The sequence below is a fragment of the Pristis pectinata genome, chromosome 12 (assembly GCF_009764475.1).
Source record: "Pristis pectinata isolate sPriPec2 chromosome 12, sPriPec2.1.pri, whole genome shotgun sequence".
Classification (NCBI taxonomy): Eukaryota; Metazoa; Chordata; class Chondrichthyes; order Rhinopristiformes; family Pristidae; genus Pristis; species Pristis pectinata.
In genome coordinates this window covers 42,995,621-43,022,263 of record NC_067416.1, presented here as the reverse complement: position 1 = coordinate 43,022,263, position 26,643 = coordinate 42,995,621, and the positions used below count along the sequence as shown (strand labels likewise).

The 26,643-nt window shown below is 44.6% G+C and overlaps 1 protein-coding gene across 2 annotated transcripts in view; it reads right to left on the bottom strand.

Annotated features, from left to right (window-relative positions):
* Positions 1-26,643, bottom strand: part of LOC127576821 (hexokinase HKDC1-like) — an 88,078-nt gene that overhangs the window by 24,234 nt on the left and 37,201 nt on the right. For both annotated transcript variants that reach the window (XM_052027600.1, XM_052027601.1), the window contains 3 exons: positions 13,940-14,088; positions 13,089-13,208; positions 989-1,084 (listed from right to left, as the gene is read on the bottom strand). In XM_052027600.1, the coding sequence (XP_051883560.1) occupies positions 989-1,084; positions 13,089-13,208; positions 13,940-14,088 (365 nt within the window). The remainder of the gene's footprint in view (positions 1-988; positions 1,085-13,088; positions 13,209-13,939; positions 14,089-26,643) is intronic.

Genomic DNA, 26,643 nt, shown 5'->3' with positions numbered 1-26,643 from the left:
GCAGATAGTGCAGAAGAGGTTTACCAAGATGTTGCCTGGATTAAAAGACATGTGATATGAGGAGAGGTTAGACAAACTAGTGTTGTTTTCTCTGGATCAGCAGAGGCTGAGGGGAGACCTGATAGAAATTTATAAAATTATGGGAGGCATAGACAGAGTAGGTAACCGGTATTGTTTTCCCAGTGTCAAAATGTCTAATACCAGAGGAAATGTATTTAAGGTGAGAGTGGGTAAGTTCAAAGGAGATGTGTGGGGCAAGTTTTTTACACAGAGAGTAGTGGGTGCCTGTAATGCATTGCCAGGTGTGGTAGTGGAGGCAGATATGATAGGGGTGTTTAAGAGGCTCTTAGACACATGAATATGCAGAGAATGGAGGGATATGGACCTTGTGCAGGCAGAAGGGATTAGTTTAATTAGACATCATTTGCTTAATTAATTCGGCACAACATCGTAGGCCAAAGGGCCTGTTCCTGTGCTGTACTGTTCTACGTTCTATAAATTCTCCAACAGACTAGGTAGGCAAGTTTCCAAGTAGTGCAAAAATAACAAGTTGTTAAATAAAACAAGAGTCTGTGAGTTTGGGTGGATCAAGATTTGGTTAATCAACAGAAATAAATTAATCGTTTAGAAAAATGAGAGGTGATCTTATTGACACATGAAAGTCTGGAGGAATATTGACCCTCTGCTGCGAAGATGCCAGTTCTCCTTAGTGGAGAGTCCAGGACTAGGTGGTATACCTCATGATAAGGGGATTATTCTTTCCACAGAGGACGACAAAACTTTGGAACTCACTACTTCAGGAGCAGTCATTGAGTACATTCAAGACTATATAAGATCAGTGGGTTTCTTGACACTCAGGGATATGATGATCAGGCAGGAAAGTGGATGATGGAAGGAATAGCCATGAAAAAGAATGGAAAGTAGGCTTGATGGGACATATCTCCTTCCCTTGCTTACGTTCTTAGAACACGTTTTCATTCATACTCACTCCATGTCTTTTAATGGCTTCTTTTAATAGAGTAACAACATCATTTCCTTCTACATCAGTGGCCTTAAAGCCTTTGGTCCAGTTAACAAGAAAACCCTAAAATCATAAAATGTCCATTTAACTTAAACCTGTGAACACATACAGCTAAAAACTACTTGGCAGGATAAGATAAACATAACTTATAACACTTTTGCACTATAGGGATTATAGTATTCTAAATTAATGTGCTAGACAAACAATTATGGACTGTGAGTTAAATTTCACTGTAGCATTTACACAGTGGGCAGTGTTCAATACAGTAGAGTCACCAGTAAAGTCTGGGTGGTCCAGTACAATTGGTGCTACGTCCTAGATTACAGAGGAAAGTCAGAGTGGAGGATCTGGTCATTTATTCTTAAATAGGGGAATGGTGTCAAAAATCAGGACAACTGTTTCAGCTTGCCCATAAAAGGCGAGATGAATAAACCGAGCAAGTATAGAAAAGTCAGCTTAATATCAGCAGTGGGAGAACTTTTACAAAGATGTCCCAAAAGTCCCTGTCTGCCCATGCTCACAGCTAATCTTCCACTGACAACAGTGGATTTTCAAATGAGCGCTTCCTCAATCAAGTCAGTTCTACCCTTCACCAGAAAGGGCCTGTGCAGTGCAGGAATTTCCTGATGGGCAGCTGAGGAAAGTAAGCCCTGCCCGCAGAAATGTTGAAAAGTTATTGACAGCTGGAAAAGCCATGCACCCAAGCTTAGCCAGCTGTCAAAAACAGGAATATTTATCAACCTCTTTGACATCAAGAAACATTCAGTGTTTAAGGTAGTTCACAGGACCCATATGCCAAAAGATAAGCTAGCTCATTTTTATCAACATATAAATCCTATATGTGACAGATGTAAACCAATGTGGCTTCTTTGACACATATGTTTTGGTCCTGTCCTAATTAAAAAAAAAGAAACATTCAGAGGGAAACAATCAAAAACATTATAGATTAATGAAATCATTAAAAAAATGAAAATGCACTAAAACAAGGTTGTGAGATGAGAGGAGCAGTAACTGTGCCAAAATGGAATTAGCTAAGGGACAGAAAGCAGAGAATAGTGGTGAATTATTAGTTCATCATGATATGGTGGTGCCCCTGGTCCAGTGCATGCTAAAAAATCTGGATTAATGTGTACAAGATGTCATTTCAATGTTCACAGATACACAAAACATTGAAGAGGGCGGTAACAGACTTCAGGAGGACCTGGAACAATGTAATAAGATAAGATAAGATTTCTTTATTAGTCACATGTACATCGAAACACACAGTGAAATGCATTTTTTGCATAGAGTGTTCTGGGGGCAGCCCGCAAGTGTTGCCATGATTCCGGCGCCAACATAGCATGCCCACAACTTCCTAACCTGTACGTTTTTGGAATGTGGGAGGAAATCGGAGCACCCGGAGGAAACCTACGTAGACACGGGGAGAATGTACAAACTCCTTACAGACAGTGGCTGGAACTGAACCCGGGTCGCTGGCACTGTAAAGCGTTATGCTAACCGCTACACTACTGTGCCTGAGAAATTTAACACAAAGCGTGAAGCCACTTATGTTAGTGGAACCAGGTAACAGAAATCAGGGGATGCGATTTTAAATGGGTTCCCCCAACGCAGAGATCTTTGGAAGTATGTCAACAAAACTTTGAAGGTGGCAGAACAACCTTACTTATACTGGAAGCTCACCTTTATAAATAAAGGTGCAAAACACAAAACAATGAAATTGTGCTGAAGTTTTACTAGTCACAGGTTAGGCCACAGTTAGATTATTAAGACTGATGCTGTGGGTCACCATTTAGAAGGAGGCAGATGAAATTGGCTGTCATGGTATCAGTCATGAGGAACTCCAGTTGTGTTTAGAGATGGGAAACGGTTTAGGGGGCATTTGATAGAGGTCTCAAAATCAGTTTGCTAGAATTTTCCATTTCTTAGAAGGATCAGGGTCAGAAACCAATGTACAGATCTAAGATCATTGGCAAAAGAAACTGAGGCATCCTAAGGAAACTCTCAAAAGAGAACAGAACAATTATCTTATGGAAGGAATGTTGCTGGGCTGTAGGGAAAGAGCACAAGGACACAACTAATTGGATGGCTCTTGAGTGGGGTTTTATTTAATACATTTCGGAAATTGAAAAAAATAAACAGCTTGCTCCTCCAAACTGAATTGACTTCCCTATGTAAACTAACCAGTTTCATAATATCACTGAACACTGGGGCAAACATGCCTTAACATTCCCTGCTGCTGTGGCCTTGAACTGGCATCGTGCAGTAGATTCTGTGCCATGCCTTGTTCACTCACAATTTAACTTGTCTATGACATTCACTTCTTATTGCCTTAATACTACTCCAACAAGATTCCCAACACTCTGTTATCTGTTGTTATTGACAGTTTCCATCAGCACGTTACTAAACACCACTCTCATCCCATTCTTCAGAATCCACCACAGCCTTGACCCGATGTAGGCTAAAAGTCCATTCATTTGGAGGTTTGATGTTGCAAATACCATCTTTCATTGACAGCACCATAACACTCACATCCTCACCACTGCTATAATGCTCACACACCTCATGACTGACACACACATGCATTCAGCTGTTCCACAGAAGTCACTAACTCTGGAGTTGTTTTTCCATCCGCCTTGGAAAAGGAATCGTCAGCTGCTTCAAAATATCGAGCACAATATGTTACCCGGATGGGAGAACAGGGATCATTGGCTAGACCAGCACAGATCTGGTAATCCAATGGAGAGTCTGCATTGATAGTGGGTGATGGTACATGCGGAGCTAATCTGCTCTCCTCCTCACAATGCACTTTACATTCTGTCTCTCCCTTGTACACAAATCACAAAGGCAGCAGCGTGGCGCAGCACTTAGTGCGGCAACCTGGCTTCAATCGCGTCCATGTTCCTCGGGTGCTCTGGTTCCCTCCCACATCCCAAAGATGTGCGAGTAAGTCAATCGGTCACTATGAATTATCCCCAGTGTAGGTAACTGGCCAAAGAATCAAAGGAGAGTCAATGAGCAAATTGGAGAGAGTTAGAACTACAAGGGGAAGAAAGAGAGGTGAGGGGAAGGGACTGATGGGATTGCTCTACTGGGACCAAGCCTGGACCCAGTGGGTCAAACGACCACATCTGAGTTCTACTAAGTCTGAGCAGCCCGTTTACTATCTGTTAGAGACTGAATCCCAAAATTCTGTTTTTTTTGGTGCAATGCAAGTGAACATCACTGTTTGTGAGGGGAAATGGTAAAAACATCGCCAATTCTGTGCAGCTTGTAAAATGGGACCCATCCCTTCTGATCACAGCAGTTGTTTTGCAGAGGAATCACACCGAGTGACATCAGCTGTTTTGAAAACACTGCTTTGGAGCATAAACAGCTGAAATTAGGTCACATTTCTATGCGTCAGATAAATCGAAGGACTCTCAGGGGAGGGGGTGGAGTTTACACAGCGCTCCATTCATTGCAGTTGCGCTGTTTGAAGGGCTGCTCATGCATAGAGAATGCAGCATGGAAACAGGCCCTTCGGCCCAACTGGTCCATGCTGACCATGCTGCCCACCAAGCTAGTCCCAGGCAGATTGATGAGGTAGATGTGGTCTACATGGATTTTAGTAGGGCATTTAACAAGGTTCCAAATGGTAGGCTTCTTCAGAAGGTCAGAGGGCATGGGATCCAGGGGAGCTTGGCCGTGTGGATTCAGAATTGGCTTGCTTTTGTCGGCTCTTGGACTGTACTCACTGGAGTACAGAAGAATGAGAGGGGACCTCATAAAAACATTTAGAATGTTGAAAGGACTGGACAGAGAAGATGTGGCTAAGCTGTTTCCCTTGGTGGGTGAGTCCAGGACTAGAGGGCACAGTCTTAGAGTTAGAGGGTACCTGTTTAGAACAGAAATGAGGAGAAATTTCTTTAACCAGAGGGTAGTGAATTTACGGAATTCTTTGCCACATACAGCTGTGGAGGCCCGATCATTGGGGCATTTAAGGAGGAGATTGATAGGTATCTAATTAGTCAAGGTATCAAGGTATATGGGGAAAAGGCCAGAAATTGGGGCTAGAAAGGAATAGTTTTAGCTTAGCTCACGGAGCAGACTCGATGGGCTGAATGGCCTACTTTTGCTCCTTTGCCTTGTGATCTTGTGCCTGTAGAAAGCAGAGGGTTGTGGTGGAGGGAGAGCATTCAGGTTGGACGGCTGTGACTAACGGTGTCGCACAAGGATCGGTTCTGGGACCTCTGCTTTTCATGATTTTTATTAATGACTTGGATGAGGGGGTAGAAGGGTGGCTTGGCAAGTTTGCAGACGACACAAAGGTTGGTGGTGTTGTGGATAATGTGGAGGATTGTTGAAGATTGCAGAGGGACATTGGTAGGATGCAGAGCTGGGCTGAGAAGTGGCAGATGGAGTTCAATCTGGAGAAGTGTGAGGTGGTACACTTTGGAAGGACAAGCTCCAAGGCAGAGTGCAAAGTTAATGGCAGGATTCTGGGGAGTGTGGAGGAGCAGAGGGATCTGGGGATTCATATCTGCAGAGCCCTGAAAGTTGCCTCACAGGTGGATAGGGTAGTTAAGAAAGTGTATGGGGTGTTAACATTCATAAGTCATGGGATCGAGTTTAGGAGCCGCGAGGTAACGATGCAGCTCTACAAAACTCTGGTTTGACCACACTTAGAGTACTGTGTCCATTTCTGGTCACCTCATTATAAGAAGGATGTGGAAGCGTTGGAAAGGGTGCAGAGGAGAATTACCAGGATGCTGCCTGGATTGGAGAGTATGGATTATGAGGAGAGACCAAGGGAGCTAGGGCTTTACTCTTTGGAGAGAAGGAGGATGAGGGGAGACATGAGAGAGGTGTACAAAATATTAAGAGGAATAGATAGTGTAGACAACCAGTGCCTCTTTCCCAGGGCACCAATGCTCAATACAAGAGGGCATGGCTTTAAAGTAATGGGTGGGAAGTTCAATGGAGATATCAGAGGGAGGTTTTTCATCCAGAGAGTGGTTGGAGCATGGAATGCGCTGCCTGGGGTGGTGGTGGAGGCAGGTACATCGGTCAAATTCAAGAGATTGCTAGATAAGCATATGGAGGAACTTAAAATAGAGGGATATGTGGGAGGTAGAGGTTAGATAGTCTTAGGCAAGGTTTAAAGGTCGGCACAACATTGTGGGCCGAAGGGCCTGTATTGTGCTGTATTGTTCTATGATTCTATGATTTGCCTGCGTTTGGCCCACATCCCTCTAAACTCCTCCTATCCATGTACTTATCCAAACGTCTTCTGAATATTGTTATTGCACCTTCCTCAACTACTTCCTCCGGCAACTCGTTCCATGGACACACCACCCTCTGCATGAAGAAGTTGCCCCTCAAGTCCCTTTTAGATCTTTCACCTTAAAACTAGGCCCTCTGGTTTCCCTCCCCTGGGGAAAAGACTGTGTGCATTCACCCTACCCATGCCCCTCATGATTTTATACACCTCGATAAGGTCATGACACTTGACCTTATTCCTGCAATCTGCAGCAGAGCTCTCTGGGGGGTTGCCTGGCGACTCCGATAGCTGCTGAATGATAACAAAGTAACTTTGGGTGAGCTGTACTTATATTTACAGAGACTTATGGAGCCATAGAGTCATACAGCACAGAAACAGGCCCTTTGGCCCACCACGTCCATGCTATCCTCTTTGCCCATCTAATTCCATTTGCCTGCATTAGGACAACTTATAGTCCACATTTTGCAGAAAACTGAAGCTTGATGATCCACAAATGATCTTCAAGTAATTGTTGACAGATTTTCTGGAGCATATTAATTCTTTGGCCTCACCATTGATCTCAGTCAGATCAAATATTATTTCAGTGCCCTGCAATTGACATCTTTATTCCTGACACACAACTGAAAAATGTGGACAGCTGTTCAACACCATTGCTGCTGCTCTGGGCCACTTCTAGAATCTCTAAAGCCTTGACTGATTCCAAACAAAGTCCTAAACCAACAAAACATCCCTCAAACTGAGGATCCATACAGCATTGGTCCCAACAATAATGTAATAATGGATACACAGGACACTTTCAGAGTATGATACTAGATACAGTGTGTGACAATCCAGATACTGGAGAGTTACATAGAACAGGCCCTTCAGCCCACGATGTTGTGCCAAACTAATTAAGCTAATGATGCCTAATTGAACTAATCCCTCCATTCTCTGCACATTCATGTGCCTATCTAAGGGCCTTTTAAACTCCTCTTTCATATCTGCCTCCACCACCACCCCTGGCAGCGCATTCCAGGCACCCACCAATCTCTGTGTAAAAAACTTGCCTCGAACATCTTCTTTGAACTTTCCCCTCTCACCTTAAATACTTGCCCTCCAGCCAGAATAAGTCCCATTGACCACTACCCTCTGTCTTCTATGGGCAAGCTAATTCTGAATCCAAGCAGCCAAGTCACTGTGGATCCCATGCATCTTAATCTTCTGGATGACCCTCGCAAGACAGGCCTTGTCAAACACCTTACTAAAATCCACAGCTCTACCTTCATCAATCACCTTTGTCACCTCCTCGAAAAACTCAATCAAGTTAGAATGTAAGACACTACTTGCCCATCACATGGCCATGCTGACTGTCCCTAATTAGACCATGGTTTTCCAAATGTTCATAAATCCTATCCCTAAGAATCCTCTCTAATAGCTTCCCTACCACTGACGTGAGACTCACCAGTCTATAGTTTCCAGGATTATCCCTATTTCCCTTATTGAACAAAGGAACGTTAGCTACTTGCTAGTCCTGCAGGACCTTGCATGTGGCTAGAGAGGTCACAAAGATCTTTGTGAAGGCCCCAGCAATCTCATATCTTGCCTCTCTCAATAACCTAGTGTATATCCCATCAGGTCCTGGGGACATCCATCTTAATGGTCTTCAAGAGACCCAACACCACCTCTTTCTTTATCTCAAATTGCCCTGGCATATTAGCACGCTCCACACTGATCTCATGCTCCTGCACGTCCTTCTCCTTGGTGAATACCAAGGCAAAGTATTCATTTAGGACCTGGCCCACATCCTCTGCCTCCAAGCACATGTTCTGTCCTTTATCCTTGAGTAGTCCTACCCTCTCCCTAGTTACCTTCTTGCTCTTGATGTATGTACAGATGTATATGTAGTTACAGAGAGTAATAATGAATGGGCAGCTGAGTTATAGAATGTAATAATGCATAATCTGGAATTACAGAGTTTATTTACAGTCATAGAGTGATAGAGTGGTACAGCACAGAAATGGCTTTAATGGATAATGGATATGTAGAAGTGATACAGTGTTAAATAATGGATACACAGGAAAGCTACAGAATGTACTAATGGATATGTAGGGTATTAGAGAATACAAAAATCAATATATAGGAGACTTACATAATGTATAATGGATACATTGGGAAGTTACAGAATCTAATGATGGATATGCAGAATTACAGAGAATGGATATTCTGAAGAGTTACAGAATGTAAAAAGGCATTTAATGGAGAGTAATGGACATGCAGGAGAGTAACAGGATTTAATACTAGGTACACAGGAGAGTTAAAGAGTGTAATTTTGGACATATAGGGCCACATAATGTAATAATTGACACACTGGGGCAGCTGCAGAATGCAGTAATTGATAAAACTGAGCACCACAGAATGTAATAATGGATTTATTGGAGAGTTAAGTTGTTGGAGAGTCTTCAACACCTCAAACCTGGCTCAAAGCTCGTGGTCCACTGAGCAGGAGTGATGTTTCCTGTGTATTTCTGAGATATGGACCATCTACAGCAGACATCTCAAAGCACTGGAGAGATATCACCAACAATGTCTCCACAGAATCCTTCAAACTCACTGACAGGATAAGCAAAGCAACACGTCAACATCCCCAGCACTAATTACATTCGGTTGGCTCCAAAGGGTAGCTCAGATCATTTCCATTCATGGCATCAGCCCCAAAACAGACACTCCATTCAGAGGTATTATCAGGTAGACAGAGGAAGAGATTCAAGGATGTTCTTAAAGCCACCCTGAGAAAGACTGTCATCCAATTGACTCATGGAAGTTCCTGGCTCAAGTGGAGAAGGAATATTCGGGATGACAAAGAGAACCTCAGGCCAAGCATTATGAGCACAAAGAAACCCAGCATAACCAGCAGCTGGAGAGCACCATCTGCAACACTATCAACCTACCCACCTACCCTACAAAGCACCGGCTGCTTCACTCAGGCTTCTTCCCAGGGTTGGGGAACCAAGAGCTGGAGGGCAGAGGTTTAGGGTGAGAGGGGAAATATTTAAAAGGGACCTGAGGGGCATTTTTTTCATGTCATCGAGTCATAGAGTCATACGGCACATAAACTGGCCCTTCAGCCCAACTGGTCCATGGTGACCAAGGTTCCCATCTAAGCTAGTTCCATTTGGACACATTTGGCCCGTATCCCTCTGAACCTTTCCTCTCCATGTACCTGTCCAAGTACCTTTTAAATGTTGTTAATGTACCTGCCTCAACCACTTCCTCTGGCAGCTCATTCCATATATGGACCACCCTCCGGGTGAAAAGGTTGACCCTCAGGTTCCTATTAAATCTCTCACCTTAAACCTATGCCCTCTAGTTCTTGATTCCCCAGCCCTGGGAAAAAGACTGCATTCACCCTGTCTATGCCCCTCATGATTTTATACACCTCTATAAGATCACCCCTCATTCTCCTACACTCCAATGAAAAAAGTCCCAACCTGCTCAACATCTCTCTATAACTCAGTCCCTCAAGTCCCAGCAACATCCTTGTAAATCTCCTCAGCATTCTTTCCAGTTTAATGGTATCTTTTCTATAGCAGGGCAACCAGAGCTGAGCACAATATTTCAAATGCAGCCTCACCGACATCTTGTACAACTGCAACATAACATCCCAACTTCTATTCTCAGTGCTGACTGATGAAGGCCAGTGTGCTAAAAGCCTTCTTCACTGCCCTGTCTACCTGTGGCACCACTTTCAGGAAACCAAGTACTTGTACTCCAAGGTTCCTCTATTTTACAACACTCCCCAGGGCCATACTGTTAACTGTGAAAGTCTTACCCTGATTTGTCTTCACAAATGCAACACCTTATCCAAATTAAACTCCATTTGCCATTCCTCGGCCCACTTACCCAGCTGATCAAGATCCCTCTGTAAATCCTGATAACCATCTTCACTGTCAATAACACCACCTATTTTAGTGTCATCTGCAAACATACTAACCGTGCTTTGTACATTCTCATCCAAATCATTGATATAGATGACAAATAGCAATGGGCCCAGCACCGACCCCTGGGGAACACCACTGGTCACTAGTCAGAGGGTGGTGTATATATGAACGAGCTGCCAGAGAAAGCAGTTAAGGCAGGTACACCAACAACATTTAAAAGACACATGCATGGATAGGAAAGGTTTAGAGGGATACGGGCCGAATGCAGGCAAATAGGTCTAGGTTAAGTGGGAGTTGAGCTGAAGGGCTGTATTACTCATCGACTCTATGACCTGTGGACACAGTAGGTTCCACATTGGCCTCATCAACTACTTTACTGAACTGGAGTGGAAGTAAGTCAAGTCATCCTTGATTCTGAGAGTCTAGCCAAGACGACAGAGCATGTTATTGGTTACAGCAGAGTTACAGACTGTAATACAAAGGGGAGTTATAGAGCGCAGTTATAGATGTGAAGGACAACTGCAGAATGTAGTGATGGATATTTTGGAAAGTTACAGAGTATAATGATGGATGCCAAAGGTCCCAGCACTCCCATCAGATTCTCCGGAGCTGCACTGACCTCGGCATGGCAAGAATTCCTCTGCTCCTGTCTCCATGATAACGCTGCATTCCATTGGAGGCCGAGAGCTCCCCTCCCCCCACTCTCAGCATCCTGCACACACACACACACACACACACACGCACGCACGCACGCACGCACGCACGCACACACACACATCTGTCCCTGCGGCTGGAGGGCACAGCTGGGGCCCTCCCCGGTTGGTGTACAGTAACATAAAGTTACATTACTGAATACAGCAATGGACACCAAGAGAGTTGCAGACAGAATTGATTGTGGGCTACAATGTATCTAATGGCCTACTGGCCATTTAACTAATTTCAAATACTTCATTTTAAGGGCGGGGCTTGGAGAGATATGGGCCGAACGCAGGAAATTGGGACTAGCTGGGTGGGCACTGTGGTTGGAATGGACTGGTTGGGCCGAAGGGCCTGTATCCGTGTTGTGTTGCTCTATGACTATGACTCAGTTAAATCTGCCCTCAGCCTTCTCTATCCCAAAGGAAACAATCCTGATTTATCCATTCTTTCCGCATAGCTACAAATGTTTAGTCTTGGCAACTTCCTCATAAATCTCTTCTGCACCCTCTCTAGTGCAATCATATCTTTCCCATAATGTGGTGACCAGAAGTGCACACTTAATTCACGGTGTGGCCTAATTATTGTTGATACATACCTTCCTCCTCATATATTTTATGCCTTAACTCATAAAGGAATGCATCTTGTTCACTTTATTAACTTGTCCTACCTAAAAGAATCTGTGGATATTCCCCCATGCCTCTACAACATTCAATATCCTCCTATTTATTGTGTATTTCCCTGTCTTGTTGCACCTCCTGAAATATATCACCTCACACTTCTAAGTTTCAATTCCCTAACCAGACCATTCAAACCTTTCTGCAGTCTAAAGCTATCCTCCTCACTGTTAACCACATGACAAGTCTTTATAACACCTGTAAACTATCATCCTCACTGAACTAAATCTGATTCATTCAGATATGGGTGACCCTGTGTTATGGGGGAAGGGTTGCATTCCGTGAAAACGTATCATGATTTTCCTTAACATGAAGCTGCGCCATCCACGCATGCGCCAAGAAATGTTGCAAGAGTGCCTGTCTCCAAAACCTTCCCACGCAGTGCATTCCAGATTGCAACCACCCTCTAGGTGGAAAAAGATGTTTTCTCACATCCCCTCTCGCTCTCTTACTCCTCACCTTAAGGTCCAACATGGAAGTTTGGTCCAAAGGGTTAGATGCAAGTTGGCAAACTAGATCCAAAGGTGACTTAGTGATCGGAGATAGAGGGTGTTATGCCCTCTGATTTTAATGTCCCCATTAAGAGGAAAGGTTTCTTGACATTCACCCTAGCTATGCCACCCATAATTTTGTGCACCTTTATCAGTTCGCCCTTCAGCCTTCTTGCTCCAAGGAAAACAAATGCAGACTGTCCAGTCTTCCGTCATAACTGAAACATTCCACCCCAGCTAATGTTCTGGTCACCTCTTATCTTTTCAGGAACACATTAGCCCTGAATTCTAGTTCACTTTTAATAGACTCTCATTTGCAGATCTAGATTTATCTGCAAGTAGCTGCTCCCAGTTGACTTTTGCCACATCTTGTCTTGTACTGAAATCAGCCTTCTCCCAATTTCCAGATCACCTTCATCCCTTTCCATAACAACCTTGAAACTTACAAAGTTATGGTCAATATCCCCAAAATACTCTCCCACAGACACTTCAACTACTTGCCTGGTTTCACTACTTAAGACTAGGTCCAGTCCTGCCTCTTCTCCGATAGGACGTTCTATATTCTGCCCCATCTTGCATAATACCAAAATACAGTGGAGATAGGCATAGGGGCATAGGTCTGCCTCTGTGTAACCAAGCAGTACTTAATCAGGTTGGATTTATCCTTTTAGTCATACGGGCAATTTTCTACAACATCAGGTAGATGCCAGTAATAAAGTGATACTGGAATAGTTTGGCTAGACATTGGGCTAGTTCTGGAGCACATTACTGAGACTGAGGTACAGGCTATTGAAAGTCACATTTAAGATTGATCTCAAACTGTTACAAGAATCATAAAGGAAGGAAGCCTGGAGACTTTCACAGTCAAATGCTGTGAGTGCTGCAGGGAGCGATGGTCTAAGGTGCAGTAAGTGGCTTTTCTGTTGTTAATTTTGAGAGGGGGAGTAGATACTAACACTGGACTGGTATCATTTCAAACACTATTCATTTATAATAGAAGAAAAAAATGACATTGCATGGACTTGCCTGATCCAACTGATGCTGAACACAAGGGAAGGAGAATGTAAAGCCCAAGGGTAGCTGAGCACACTTCATACCCATATAGTCGAGGAATTCAACGATGCACTCCGCAATGTAGTCAAACAGCTGGAATCAAAGCACATCATGCACCATGTTACAATCTGACCTTTCTTTGAGAACAGAAGAAGTGGAAGGATGAGTGGGACTTCTGGCTCTTTGAGTTGTTCCTCCATTCAGTGAGATCGTGGCTGATCTTTCACCTTTCTTGCACCATCCTAAAATTTCTTCATTCCTTCAATACCCAGAAATCGATCAATTTCTTTTTTATTGAATGCAGTGACTGAGCCTCCCCCGCCACCTGGAATCAAGACTTCCCAAGATTCACCAACCTCTGTGCCAAGAAATTCCTTCTCATCTCAGTTCTAAATGGCCTTCCCTTATTCTATGTTTGTTTCCCTCATTTTTTTAATTAATACGAGGTGGAAACCAAAGGGCAAAATGTAAAAAACCAATGGCTAATCACCCAATCCTCTCAACAGGTATACTGTCTGTATGGGAACAAGAACTGCTAAACTAAAACATTCAAATTCCAGCTACTATCCTGGAAAAAAATCCACAAAATTAAGCAGTTGAGTTTCCTTCTGTCACAGACATAAAGACATAAGGCAAGGAATGCTCAAGTGGTGGAAAGCTTTGGGAACCATAAAGCCAGAGTCAACAGTTTCTCCAAGCATGCTACAACAATCGTTCCCATGTGGTTATAGCATGCTTGGAGAAACTGTTTCTCCACTTCCCATGTTCTAAATTACCCAAACAGCGTATCCCAAAATGTTGGATCTGCAGTGGCACACACTCACCTCTTCACCTGTTCCCTGCATTATCTCCATAGGAATACGATAGCTTTTCTGGTATACTTGAGTGGATCGCCTTGGCCTTCTCTGCAGCACAAGAAGCAGGACACGGAGGTTGGTTCCACCCAAATCAAGTGCAAGGAATTTGCCTCTTTCTGCAACAGAAATGTGCATCAGCTTGTTACTGACAGACAAAATGCTTTCCGTTTCACTGTAGACTCATGCTTGTGAGAGGCACAAGATGCTATTCAAAGAACCCATCCATTGTACCACTGTTCACTGTGAAGGATAAGGTGGAGATCGATAAATCTGTCTCCACCTAATCCCCCACCAGCCACAGTCTCAGACTCCACCCTTCCTCGTCGCCACCTGACTCCATCTGCTCAACATCTCCCTCCTCACCCGGTTCCACCTATTGCCTGCCACTCCCTGATGCACCCCTCCCTCTCTCCTCTTTACACTGGCTCTACTCTCTCTGATGCAGGGTCTCAGTCTGAAATCCCTTTGCCTCCACAGATGCTGCCTGACCCACTGAGTTCCTCCAGCAGTTTGTTTTTCACTCCATTGTAAAGAATGGTGTTGATGTGGACCAATTATTGCCTTACCCTGCCCAGTTATAATGGTACAGAATCAGGATGCCTCATGCTCAATGGCTGGTTTTGATGTGCGTGAACTATCAGTGAATGTTACATTGTCTAATCGAGTATCATTGCTCAGGTATCAGTAGAAGTGATTGTTTTCAATTTCGAAGTGGCCTCCTGTGGTGAAACTGGCAGACTGTGTTCTTAAGAGACAATGGTGCCTGATTACTGCAGGGAGGTTACAAAGAACCATAGAACCATACAGCACAAAACAGGCCCTTCGGCCCACCGTGTCGTGCCGTCCATCAGACCACCCTCACACTACCTAACCCCTTCCTCCCGCATATCCTTCTATCTCACGTTCCTCCATATGCCTATCCAACAAGCTCTTGAACCTGTTCAATGTATCTGCCTCCACCACCACCCCAGGCAGTGCATTCCATGCACCAACCACTCTCTGGGTGAAAAACCTCCCTCTGACATCTCCCCTGAACCTCCCACCCATAACCTTAAAGCCATGACCTCTCATCTTGAGCATTGGTGCCCTGGGAAGGAGGCGCTGATTGTCTACTCTATCTATTCCTCTCAATATTTTATATACCTCTATCATGTCTCCTCTCATCCTCCTCCTTTCCAGTGAATAAAGCCCTAGCACCTTAAGCCTTTCCTCATATTCAATACTTTCCAATCCAGGCAGCATCCTGGTAAATCTCCTCTGCACCCTCTCCAATGCCTCCACATCCTCCATATGTAAACAAGTTTTTTGCCCCCGGACTGGTTCTCGCTTGAGTTTAATAATATTTATGGGGACTCGCTCATATGTCCAGGGTGTCCATAGCCCAGCTGTCCATAACCTGGGGAGGGCATGTGTAGGCTTCTCTATGTGGGTGCAGTAACATTGCGGATAAATTACTGGATTAGAAACTAGAAGCCCAGACCACTGATTTGGAGACAATAATTCAGATCATACAATGATAGCTAGAATACTTAAATTCAAGGAAGTAGATAGACCTGGAGTAATAAGATAGTGGTCTAGAAATTTAAGATGCTGAATGCAGTGGGAATCCTAAGACCCAATGGCATTGCATACTTTTAGTTCAGAAATAGACTGATGGATCTAACACTTTTGGAATCAAAAGTGTATGAACCATGATTATAATCTGAGGACAGCTTCAGGAGGTCAGAATTTTCATTGGGCTTTTGGTAGTAGGCAAATGAGCACTTTGGAGGTGAAATGGCATCAGAAAATATTTTGGGAGGTTCTGGGGAATGGTTGGGGGATACAGGGACAGAGGAGACATCAGGGGCCTTGGCTGTGGTGAATGGGTAGTATGAAAGGTCAAATTGGTGGAGATAAGGTTGCACAATGAGTCAACAAATATTGTCGGAAGAAGCTGCAGAGAGGATCTCAGTGAAATATTTTGGGAGGATGGGTAAAAAATGTAGTAAGAGATGCATGATTGGAGCATTGAACTTGTCATTGTAATATGTAGGAGTATCGAGGATATCAGTGTGAATTTCAGGAGGAAGGCACATAGTAATGCTCAGGAACATGGAACAGAGAATGCCATTGCACTATTAATGAGGATGGAGCACAAAGAGTGTCAGTGCAATATTCGGTAGGACCAACAGAAAGGGTGTCAGTGTACAAAGCAGGGGAATGGTGCACAGTGGGTGCAAAAACAATGCCTGTGTAATATTCAGGAGGATCTACAGTGTGTGTCAGTGTAAGTTTCAGGAGGTCAGTGCATAGACTGTCACTGTAGTATTCAGGAATATCAAGCAGAAAATGTTATATTTCACTGAGTGTGGCAATGAAATATTGAAGCGTATAACACTTACACTTATAGAGTCATAGTGTCATACAGCACGGAAAGAGCCCCTTCGGCCCAACTAATCCATGGCGGCCGTGTTGCCCAGCAAGCTGGTCCCATCTGCCTGTGTTTAGCCCATAGCCCTCTAAACCTCTCCTATCCATGTACTTAACTAGATGGCTTTTAAATGTTGCTCATATGCCCGCCTCACGGGTTGTCGGTGTAATATTCAGGAAGGAGATGCACAGGGCATGTCAGTTCATGTTCAGGATGATGATGCAAAGAGTGTCAGTGTAGTGCTCAGTCAGTTAGAGCCTGGAGAATACTATTCAGGAGGATGATGCATTGAAGGTGCCCTCTTACCAGAATCAGGTTTATTTTCACTGACATATGTCATAAAATTTGTTGTTTTCTGGCAGCAGTACAGTGAAAGACATAAAAATTACTGTAAGTTACAAAAATAAATAGTGCAAAAGAGGAATAATGAGGTATAGTGTTCATGGGTTCATGGACCATTCAGAAATCTGATGGCGGAGGGGAAAAAGCTGTTCCTGAAATGTTGAGTGTGGATCTTCAGGCTCCTGGTACCTCCTCCCTGATGGTAGTAACATGAAAAGGGCATATCCCAGATGGTAAGAGTCCTTAATGATGGATGCCGCCTTCTAGAGGCACCGCCTCTTGAAGATGTCCTCGATGGCGGGGACGGTTGTGCCCGTGATGGAGCTGGCTGAGTCTACAACCCAAGAATGTGCTCCACTGTACATCTGTAGAAATTTGTCAGAGCCTTTGGTAACATACCAGGTCTCCTCAAACTCCTAATGAAGTAGAGCCGCCGGTGTGCCTTCTTCATGATTGGGCCCAGGATAGATCCTTTGAGATGTTGAAGATCAGGAACCTGAAGCTGCTCACCCTTTCCACCGCTGACCTCAATGAGGACTGGTGTGTGTTCTCCCGACTTCCCCTTCTAAAAGTCCAAAATCAATTCCTTGGTCTTGCTGATGTTGAGTGCAAGGTTGTTGTTGACACCATTCAACCAGCAGATCTATCTCACTCCTGTACACCTCCTCATTGCCATCTGAGATTCTGCCAACAATAGCGGTGTCCTCGGTGAATTTAAAGATGCTGTTTGAGCTGTGCTTAGCCACACTGTCATGAGTGTAGAGAAAGTAGAGCAGTGGGCTAAGCACGCATCTTTGAGGTGTGCCTGTGTTGATTGTCAGCGAGGAGGAGATGTTACTATCGATCCGCACTGACTGTGGTCTCCCGATAAGGAAGTTGAGGATCCAGTTGCAGAGGGAGGTACAGAGGCCCAGGTTTTGAAGCTTGTTGATTAGTACTGAGGGGATGACCGTGTTGAACGCTGAGCTGTAATCGATAAAGTCTGATGTATGTTTTGCTGTTGTCCAGGTGCTCCAAAGCCCAGTGGAGAGCCAGTGAGATTGTGTCCGCTTGTAGACCTGTTATGGCGGTAGGCAAATTGCAGCAGGTCCAGATCCTTGCTCAGGCAGGAGTTAATTCTAGCCATGACCAACTTCTCAAAGCACATCTTCACAGTAGATGTGAGTGCTACTGGGTGATAGTCGTTGAGGCAGCTCACCCTGCTCTTCCTGGGCACTGGTATGATTTTGAAGCAAGTGGGAATCTCCAACTGCAGCAGTGAGAGGTTGAAGATATCCTTGAATACTCCAGCCGGTTGGTCAGCACAGGTTTTCAGTACCTGGCCCGGTACATCGTTGGGGCCTGATGCCTTGCGAGGGTTCACCCTCTTGAAGGATGTTCTGACATCGGCCTCCGAGACAGAGATCAAAGGGTCACCAGATGCTGTGGGGATTCACAGGGGTGTAGTGTTATTCTCCCTATCATAAGTGTGCATAAAAGGTGCTTTCATCAGGGAGTGAAGCCTCACTGTCATTTATGCTGTTAGGTTTCGCCTTATAGGAAGTAATGGCATGCAAACCCTGCCACAGCTGTCGTGCGTCTGATTGTGTCTTCAACTTCACACAGAATTGCCTTTTCGCTCTCATGATAGCCTTCCGTAGGTCGTACCTGGACTTCCTGCTGGGTTCTGGATCATCGGTCTTGAATGCCACAGATCTAGCCCTCAGCAGTCTGTGAGTCTCCTGGTTCATCCGGGGCTTCTGGTTTGGGAAAACTCGGTATGTTCTCGACGGCACACACTCATCCGTGCAGGTCTTGATGAAGTGGGTGACGGCCATGGCATATCACACAGGAGAATGTAGCACAGTGACTGCTCTGTAATTTTCAGGAGCATATTGTACTTCACAAGTTACATCATACACAAATGAATCCCTGATTGGCAGGTGGTGGGTCCCTGAGCAGTAGTGAGGCTGATGGGGAATCGGGGGCAAATACTGCAGTCAATGAGAGCAAGCTTAGTGGACAGGATAGTCAGAGCACGGCAATGAGAGAGGAAAGACTATTGGCTTAAAATGCATTTTCTTCAATTCAAGAGGCTTAACAGGTAAGACGGATAAACTCAGGGCGTGGATTGGCTTTGAGGACTGGGATGTTAGAGCTATAACAGAAACATGGCTGAGAGAAGGGCAGGACTGGCATCTCAGTGTTCCAGGATACAGATGACAGAGGTACAGAGAGGAGGGGGAGTTGTGTTTTTGATGAGTGAGTACATAAGTGCTTAGAGAGGATATTCTTGAGTCCAGTAAGGCCATGTGGGTAGAACTTAGAAGCATGAAGAGGATATTCACTTTGATGGGACTGTATTATAGGTCACCCAGAGTCAGCGGGAATTAGAGGAGCAGATGTGCAGGGAGATTGCAGATAGTTGTAAGAATGGGGTAGTATTAGTGGGAGATTTTAACTTCCTTAATATGGGCTAGGCCACCCATAATGCAAAGGGCTTGGATAGGGTGGAATTTGTTAAATGTGTCCGAGAAAGTTTCATTTTGTTGAAGTTGTTGAAGGGTCGTATTCTGAGTGGAGGTCGGTGACCAGTGGTGTACCTCAGGGATCTGTACTGGGACCCTTACTATTTGTGATTTTTATAAATGACCTGGATGAGGAAGTGGAGGGGTGGGTTAGTAAGTTTGCAGATGACGCAAAGGTTGGGGGTGTTGTGGATAGTTTGGAGGGCTGTCAGAGGTTACAGAGGGACATAGATAGGATGCAGAGTTGGGCTGAGAATTGGCAGATGCAGTTCAACCCAGGTAAGTGTGAAGTGGTTCATTTTGGTAGGTCAAATATGTTGGCGGAATATAGTATTAATGGTAAGACTCTTGGCAGTGTGGAGGATCAGAGGGATCTTGGGGTCCGAGTCCATAGGACGCTCAAAGCGGCTGCGCAGGTTGACTCTGTGGTTAAGAAGGCATATGGTGTATTGTCCTTCATCAATCGGGGAATTGAATTTAGGAGCCGTGAGGTATTGTTGCAGCTATATAGGTCCCTGGTCAGACCCCATTTGGAGTATTGTGTTCTGGTCATCTCACCACAGGAAAGATGTGGAAGCCATAGAGAGGGTGCAGAGGAGATTTATAAGGATGCTGCCTGGAGTGCGGAACATGCCTTATGAAAGCAGGTTGAGGGAACTCGGCCTTTCTTCCTTGGAGAGATGGAGGATGAGGGGGGACCTGATTGAGGTGTATAAGATGATGAGAGGTATTGATAGGGTAGATAGTCAGAGGCTTTTCCCCAGGGCTGAATTGGTGGCCACAAGAAGACATAGGTTTAAGGCGCTGGGGAGTAGATATAGAGGAGATGTCAGGGGTAAGTTTTTTACTCAGAGAGTGGTGAGTGCATGGAATGGGCTGCTGGAAACAGTGGTGGAGGCAGATACGATAGGGTCTTTCAAGAGACTGTTAGATAGGTACATGGAGCTGAGTAAAATAGAGGGCTATGGGTAAGCCTAGTAATTTCTAGGGTAGGGACATGTTCAGCACAGGTTTGTGGGCTGAAGGGCCTGAATTGTGCTGTAGTTTTTCTACATTCTATGTTCTATCGAGGGCCCTACAAGGGGGAGCGCAACATTAGACCTCCTCTTAGGGAACGAGTTAGGGTAAGTGACTGAAGTGTAAGTGGGGGAGAACTTTGTGGCCAGTGACCATAATTCTATTAGTTTTAAATAGTTCTGGAGAAAGATAGGATGGGTCCACAGGTTAAGGTCCCAAGTTGAGGCAGGGCCAATTTTGGAGACGTTACACGGGATCTTGCAGACGTCAATTAGGTGAGACCATCTGCAAGTCAAGTGATGACTGGTAACTGGGAGACTTCCAAGAGTGTGATATCAGGAGTCCAGGGGCAGCAGCTTCCTGTTAGGGTGAAGGGCAAGGCTGGCAAATTTAGGGAACCTTGGTTGACAAGAAATGTTGAGACTCTGGTTAGGAAAAAGGAGGAGGCATACATCGGGTTTAGGCAATTGGAAATAAGCGAATTCCCTCAGTGTGTACAAGTGTAGGAGTACCCTTAAGAGGGAAATCAAGAGGGCAAAAAGAGGGCATGAAGTGGATCTGGCAGGCAAGGTTTAGGAAAATCCAAAGAGATTTTACAGGTATATTAAGATTAAAAGGGTGGCTAGGGAGAGAATAGGTACCCTTAAAGATCAGCATGGATATCTACGTGTGGAGCCACAGGAGATGGGCGAGATATTTAATGAACATTTTCTCAGCAGCTTTTTCTGTTGAGAAGATCATGGATGCAAGGGAATTGAGGCAAATGAGTTGTGACCACATATGAATTAGCAAGGAGGAGGTATTTGCAGACTTACAGCACATTAAGGTGGATAAATCCCCAGGGCCTGACCAAATGCATCCTCGGACCTCATAGGAAGCTAAGGAAAAAATTGCGGAGGCCTTGAGGTTGGACAAACTTAGGTTGTTTTCTCTGGAGTGGTGGAGGCTGAGGGAAGAGCTTATAGAAGTTTATAAGATAATGAGAGGCATGGATAGAGTAGACAGCTGGTATCTTTTTCCCAGGGTAGAAATGTCTAATACTAGAGGGCATGCATTTAAGGTGAGGGGAGTAAGTTCAAAGGAGATGAGTGGGGCAAGGCTTTTTACACAGAGAGTGGTGGGTGCCTGGAATGTGCTGCCAGGGGTGGTGGTGGAGGCAGATGTGACAGAGGCATTTAAAAGACTCTTAGATCGGCACATGAATGTGCAGAGAATGGAGGGATATGGACATTGTGTAGGCAGAAGGGATTAGTTTAATTAAGCATTTAATTACTAGTTCAATGAGTTTGGCGCAACATCGTGGACTGAAGGGCCTGTTCCTGTGCTGCATGTTCCATGTTCTATATTTTTAACTTTAGCCAAATTTGAAGTTCCGGAAGACTGGAGGGTGGCTGATGTATCATTATTTAAGAGGGCCAGCAAAGACAAGTCTTTGTTGTTTAAAAACAGGTCACTGACATCAGCAGTGGGTAAGTTATGGAGGGGATTGTGAGGGACAGGATCTACCAGCATTTGGATAGACAAGGACTGATTAGGGATCGTGCATGGGAAATCATGTCTGACAAATCTCTAGAGGTAACCAAGAGGACAGATGAGGGCAAGGCAGTGGATGTTGTCTATATGGACTTCAGCAAGGCCTTTGACAAGGTCCTGCATGGAAGGCTAGTCTGGAAGATTAGATCACAAGGGATCCAGGAAACGCTAGCTAAATGGATTCATAATTAGCTCGATGGTTGCAACCAGAGGGTGATGGTGTAACGTTGTTTCTCTGACTCGAGGCCTGTGTCTAATGGTGTGCCACAGGGATCAGTACTGGAACCTTTGTTGTTTTTTATATAAATTATTTCGATGAGAATGTACAAAACATGGTTAGTAAGTTTGCGGATGATACTAAAATAGGTGGTATTGTAGACAGTGAAGAAAGTTATCAAAAATTAGAGGGGTTTTTGATCAGCTAGGTAAGTGGGCTGAGGATTGGCAAATGACATTCAATCCTGATAAGTATGAAGGTGTTGCGGTTTTGGAAGTCAATCCAGGGTAGGACTTGTACAGTGAACTGTAGGGCCCTGGGGAGTGTTGTGGAATAGAGGAACCTAGGAGTACAGGTACATAGCTCGCTGAAAGTGGCGTCACAGGTAGACAGGGTGGTGGAGGAGATGTTTCATCAGTCAGGGCACTGAGAGTACAGGAGTTGGACATTACGTTGCACTTTTTCATGCAGGGTGGTGAGTATATGGAATGAGTTGCCAAAGAGAGTAGTTAAGGCAGGTACAATAATGACATTCTAGAGACATTTGGAAAAGTATATGGACGGGAAAGGTTTAGAGGGATATAGGCCAAATGTGGGCAAATTGGATTTGTCCACATGCTAGTGATGCTGGAAATAGGAAAATAATGCAGCTAAATAAGGAGATGGTGCAGGAGGGAGGGCTTCATATTTCTGGACAATTGGGCTTTGTTCCAGGGAAGATGGGACCTGTTCCGACGGGACAGTTTGCACCTGAACTGAAGGGGGACTAACATACTTGTGGGTAGGTTTGCTAGTGCTGCTCCGGGGGGGTTTAAACTAGATTTGCAGGGGGAGGGGAACCGGAGTGTTAGAGCAGAGAGTGAGGTGGAGGATGATAAAGGTCATGCGAGGACTGCAGGTATAGACAGAAATCAAAGGTTTGTACGTGGTAGAAATGTTCTCAGGTGCATCTATTTCAATGCAAGGAGTATTGTAGGTAAGGCAGATGAGTTTAGGGTGTGGATTGACACGTGGGATTATGACATTATTGCTATTAGTGAGGCTTGGATGCAGGAGGGGCAGGACTGGCAGCTTAATGTCCCCGGTTCCATTGTTTCAGACGTGATAGAGGGGGAGGGATGAAAGGGGGAGGAGTGGCATTACTAGTCAGGGAAAATATCACAGCTGTGTGGAGACAGGACAGTCCGGAGGGCTCGTCTGCAGAGGCCATATGGGTGGAGCTGAGGAACAGGAAAGGTGTGACCACACTAATAGGGTTGTATTATAGACTGCCCAATAGTCAGACAGAATTGGAGGAACAAATCCATAGTGAGATAGCAGACCGATGTAAGAAACAGAAAGTTGTAATAGTAGGGGATTTTAACTTTCCACATATTGACTGGTACTCCCACACTGTGAAAGGGCTGGATGGCTTGGAGTTTGTCAAATGTGTTAAGGAAAGTTTTCTAAATCAATATATAGAGGTACCAACGAGAGAGAATCCAATACTTGATCTCCTGTTAGGGAACCAGACAGGTCAGGTGACAGAAGTATGTGTAGGCAAAAAATTTTGGGTCCAGTGACCATAATGTCATTAGTTTCAAGTTAGTTATGGATAAGGATAGGTCTGGTCCTCGAGTTGAGGTTCTAAATTGGAGAAAGGCCAATTTTGTGGACATGAGAAAGGATATAGGAAGAATGGATTGGGATAAGTTGTTTTCTGGCAAGGATGTGTTCAGTAAGTGGAAGGCCTTCAAAGGCGAAATTTTGAGAGTGCAGAGTTTGCATGTTCCTGCCAGGATTAAAGGCAAAGTTAACAAGCATAGGGAGCCTTGGTTTTCAAGGGATATTGGCGATCTGGTTAAGGAAAAGAGAGAGGTGTATAGCAGGTATAGGCAACTAGGAACAAATGAGGTACTTGAAGAGTATAGAAAATGTAAGAAAATACAAAAGAAGGAAATCAGGAAGGCAAAAAAAACATGAGGTTGCTTTGGCAGATAATGTGAAGGTAAACCCAAAGGGTTTCTACAAGTATATTAAGAGTAAAAGGATAATAAGGGACAAAATTGGTCCCCTAGAAGATCAGAGTGGTCATCTATGTGTGGAGCCTCAGGAGATGGGGGAGATCTTAAACAGTTTTCTTGCATCAGTATTTACACAGGAAACGGGCATAGTGGATATGGAAGGAAGGGAAACAAGCAGTAGTGTCATGGAACATATAGAGATTAAAGAGGAGGAGGTGCTTGCTGCCTTACAGCGAATAAAGGCAGATAAATCCCCCGGGCCTGACATGGTATTTCCTCGGACCTTGAGAGAGACTAGTGTAGAAATTGCAGGGGCCCTGGCACATATATTTAAAATGTCCTTAACCACGGGTGCGGTGCCTGAGGACTGAAGGATAGCTCGTGTTGTTCCATTGTTTAAAAAAGGCTCTAAAAGTAAACCAGGTAATTGCAGGCCGATGAGCCTGACATCAGTAGTAGGTAAGTTATTGAAGGGTGTTCTGAGAGATCGGATATACAAGTATTTGGACAGCCAAGGGCGACATGGTAGCGTAGCGGTTAAGGCGACGCTATTACAGCGTCAGCGATCGGGGTTCAATTCCCGTCACTGTCTGTAAGGAGTTTGTACGTTCTCCCATGTCTGCATGGGTTTCCTCCAGGTGCTCCGGTTTCCTCCCACATTGCAAAGACGTACAGGTAGGTTAATTTGGGTTTAAAATGGGTGGCGCAGACTCATTGGGCCAGAAGGGCCTGTTACCACGCTGTAAGTAAAAAAAAACTATTTTTTTTAAATTTAAGAGGGCTGATTAAGGATAGTCAGCATGGCTTTGTGCATTGTAGAACATGTTTAACGAATCTTGTAGAGTTCTTCAAGGAGGTTACTAAGAAAGTAGATGAAGGAAAGGCTGTGGATGTTGTATACATGGAGGCCTTTGACAAGGTCCCACATGGGAGGTTAGTTCAGAAGGTTCAGTCACTAGATATCCATGGAGAGGTTGTAAAATGGATTTGAAATTGGCTATGTGGGAGAAGACAGAGAGAGGTAGTGGACGATTGTTTCTCAGACTGGAGGCCTGTGACTACTGGTGTGCCTCAGGGATCTACGTTGGGACCATTGTTGTTTGTTGTCTATATCAATGATCTAGATGAAAATGTGGTAAGTTGGATCAGCAAGTTTGCTGATGACACTAAGATTGGAGGCGTAGTGGACAGCGAGGAAGGCTTTCAAACTTGCAAAGGGATCTGAACCAACTGGAAAAATGGGCCAGAAAATGGCAGATAGAATTTAATGCAGACAAGTGTGAGGTGTTGCATTTTGGAAGAACAAATCAAGGTAGGACATACACAGTAAATGGTAGGGCACTGAGGAGTGTGGAGGAACAAAGGGATCTGGGAGTTCAGATACATAATTCCCTGAAAGTGGCGTCACAGGTAGACAGGGTTGTAAAGAAGGCTTTTGGCATTCTGGCATTCATAAATCAAAGTACTGAGTACAGAAGTTGGGATGTTATGGTGAGGTTGCATAAGACATTGGTGAGGCCAAATTTGGAGTATTGTGTGCAGTTCTGGTCACCTAACTATAGGAAGGATATCAGTAAGATTGAAAAAGTGCAGAAAAGATTTACTAGTATGTTTATGGGTCTTCAGGAGTTGAGGGAAAGATTGAACAGGTTAGGACTTTATTCTTTGGAGCGCAGAAGAATGAGGGGAGATTTGATAGAGGTTTACAAAATTATGAGGGGTATAGACAGAGTTAATGCGAATAGGCTCTTTCCACCTAGATTAGGAGAGATAAGCATGAGAGGACATGGCTTTAAGGTGAAAGGGGAAAGGTTTAGGGGGAACATTAGGGGGAACTTCTTCACTCAGAGAGTGGTGGGAGTGTGGAATGAACTGCCATCTGATGTGGTAAATGCGGGCTCACTCAAGTTTTAAGAATAAATTGGATAGATACATGGATGAGAGAGGTCTGGAGGGTTATGGACTGGGTGCAGGTCAATGGGACTAGCGGAATAAAGTTTCGGCACAGACTAGAAGGGCCGAATGGCCTGTTTTCTGTGCTGTCGTGTTCTATGGTTCTGTGGTTCTAATTGGGACTAGCTTAGGTGGACACCTTGGTCAACATGGACTGAAGGGGCTGTTTCCATGCTGTGTTACTCTTCGACTTGATTTCCTTGGAACATAGTATTTCCCATATATAGGGAGATATTCCTGTAATACGGAAGCAGGCTCCTTGGCCCGCTGGGTCCACGTTAACCATCAACCACCCACCAATCCTCCATTAATCCCATTTTTATTCTCCCCGCATTCTCATCAACTTCCCTGGATTCCTCCACTCACCTACATACTAGGAGCAATTTACAGTGGCCAATTACTCTACCAACCTGTGCTCTTTGGGAATTGGGAAGAAATCAGAGCACCCAGGAGAATTCCACACAGTCACAGTGAGAATGTACAGGATCAATAGAGATGTGCACCCAAGGTGAGGATTGAACCTGAGTCCCTGGTGCTGTGAGGCAGTGGTTCTATTAGTTCCACCACTCTGCCGCCACTGTGTCTCACAAGTAGAACTTGCATGGTTTGTGGAGTGGAGGTGGGAGGAGTTTGCTCACTCCTGCTGAAGCAGCCTTCTGTTGAACAATTTCCCTGTATTGTTTCAT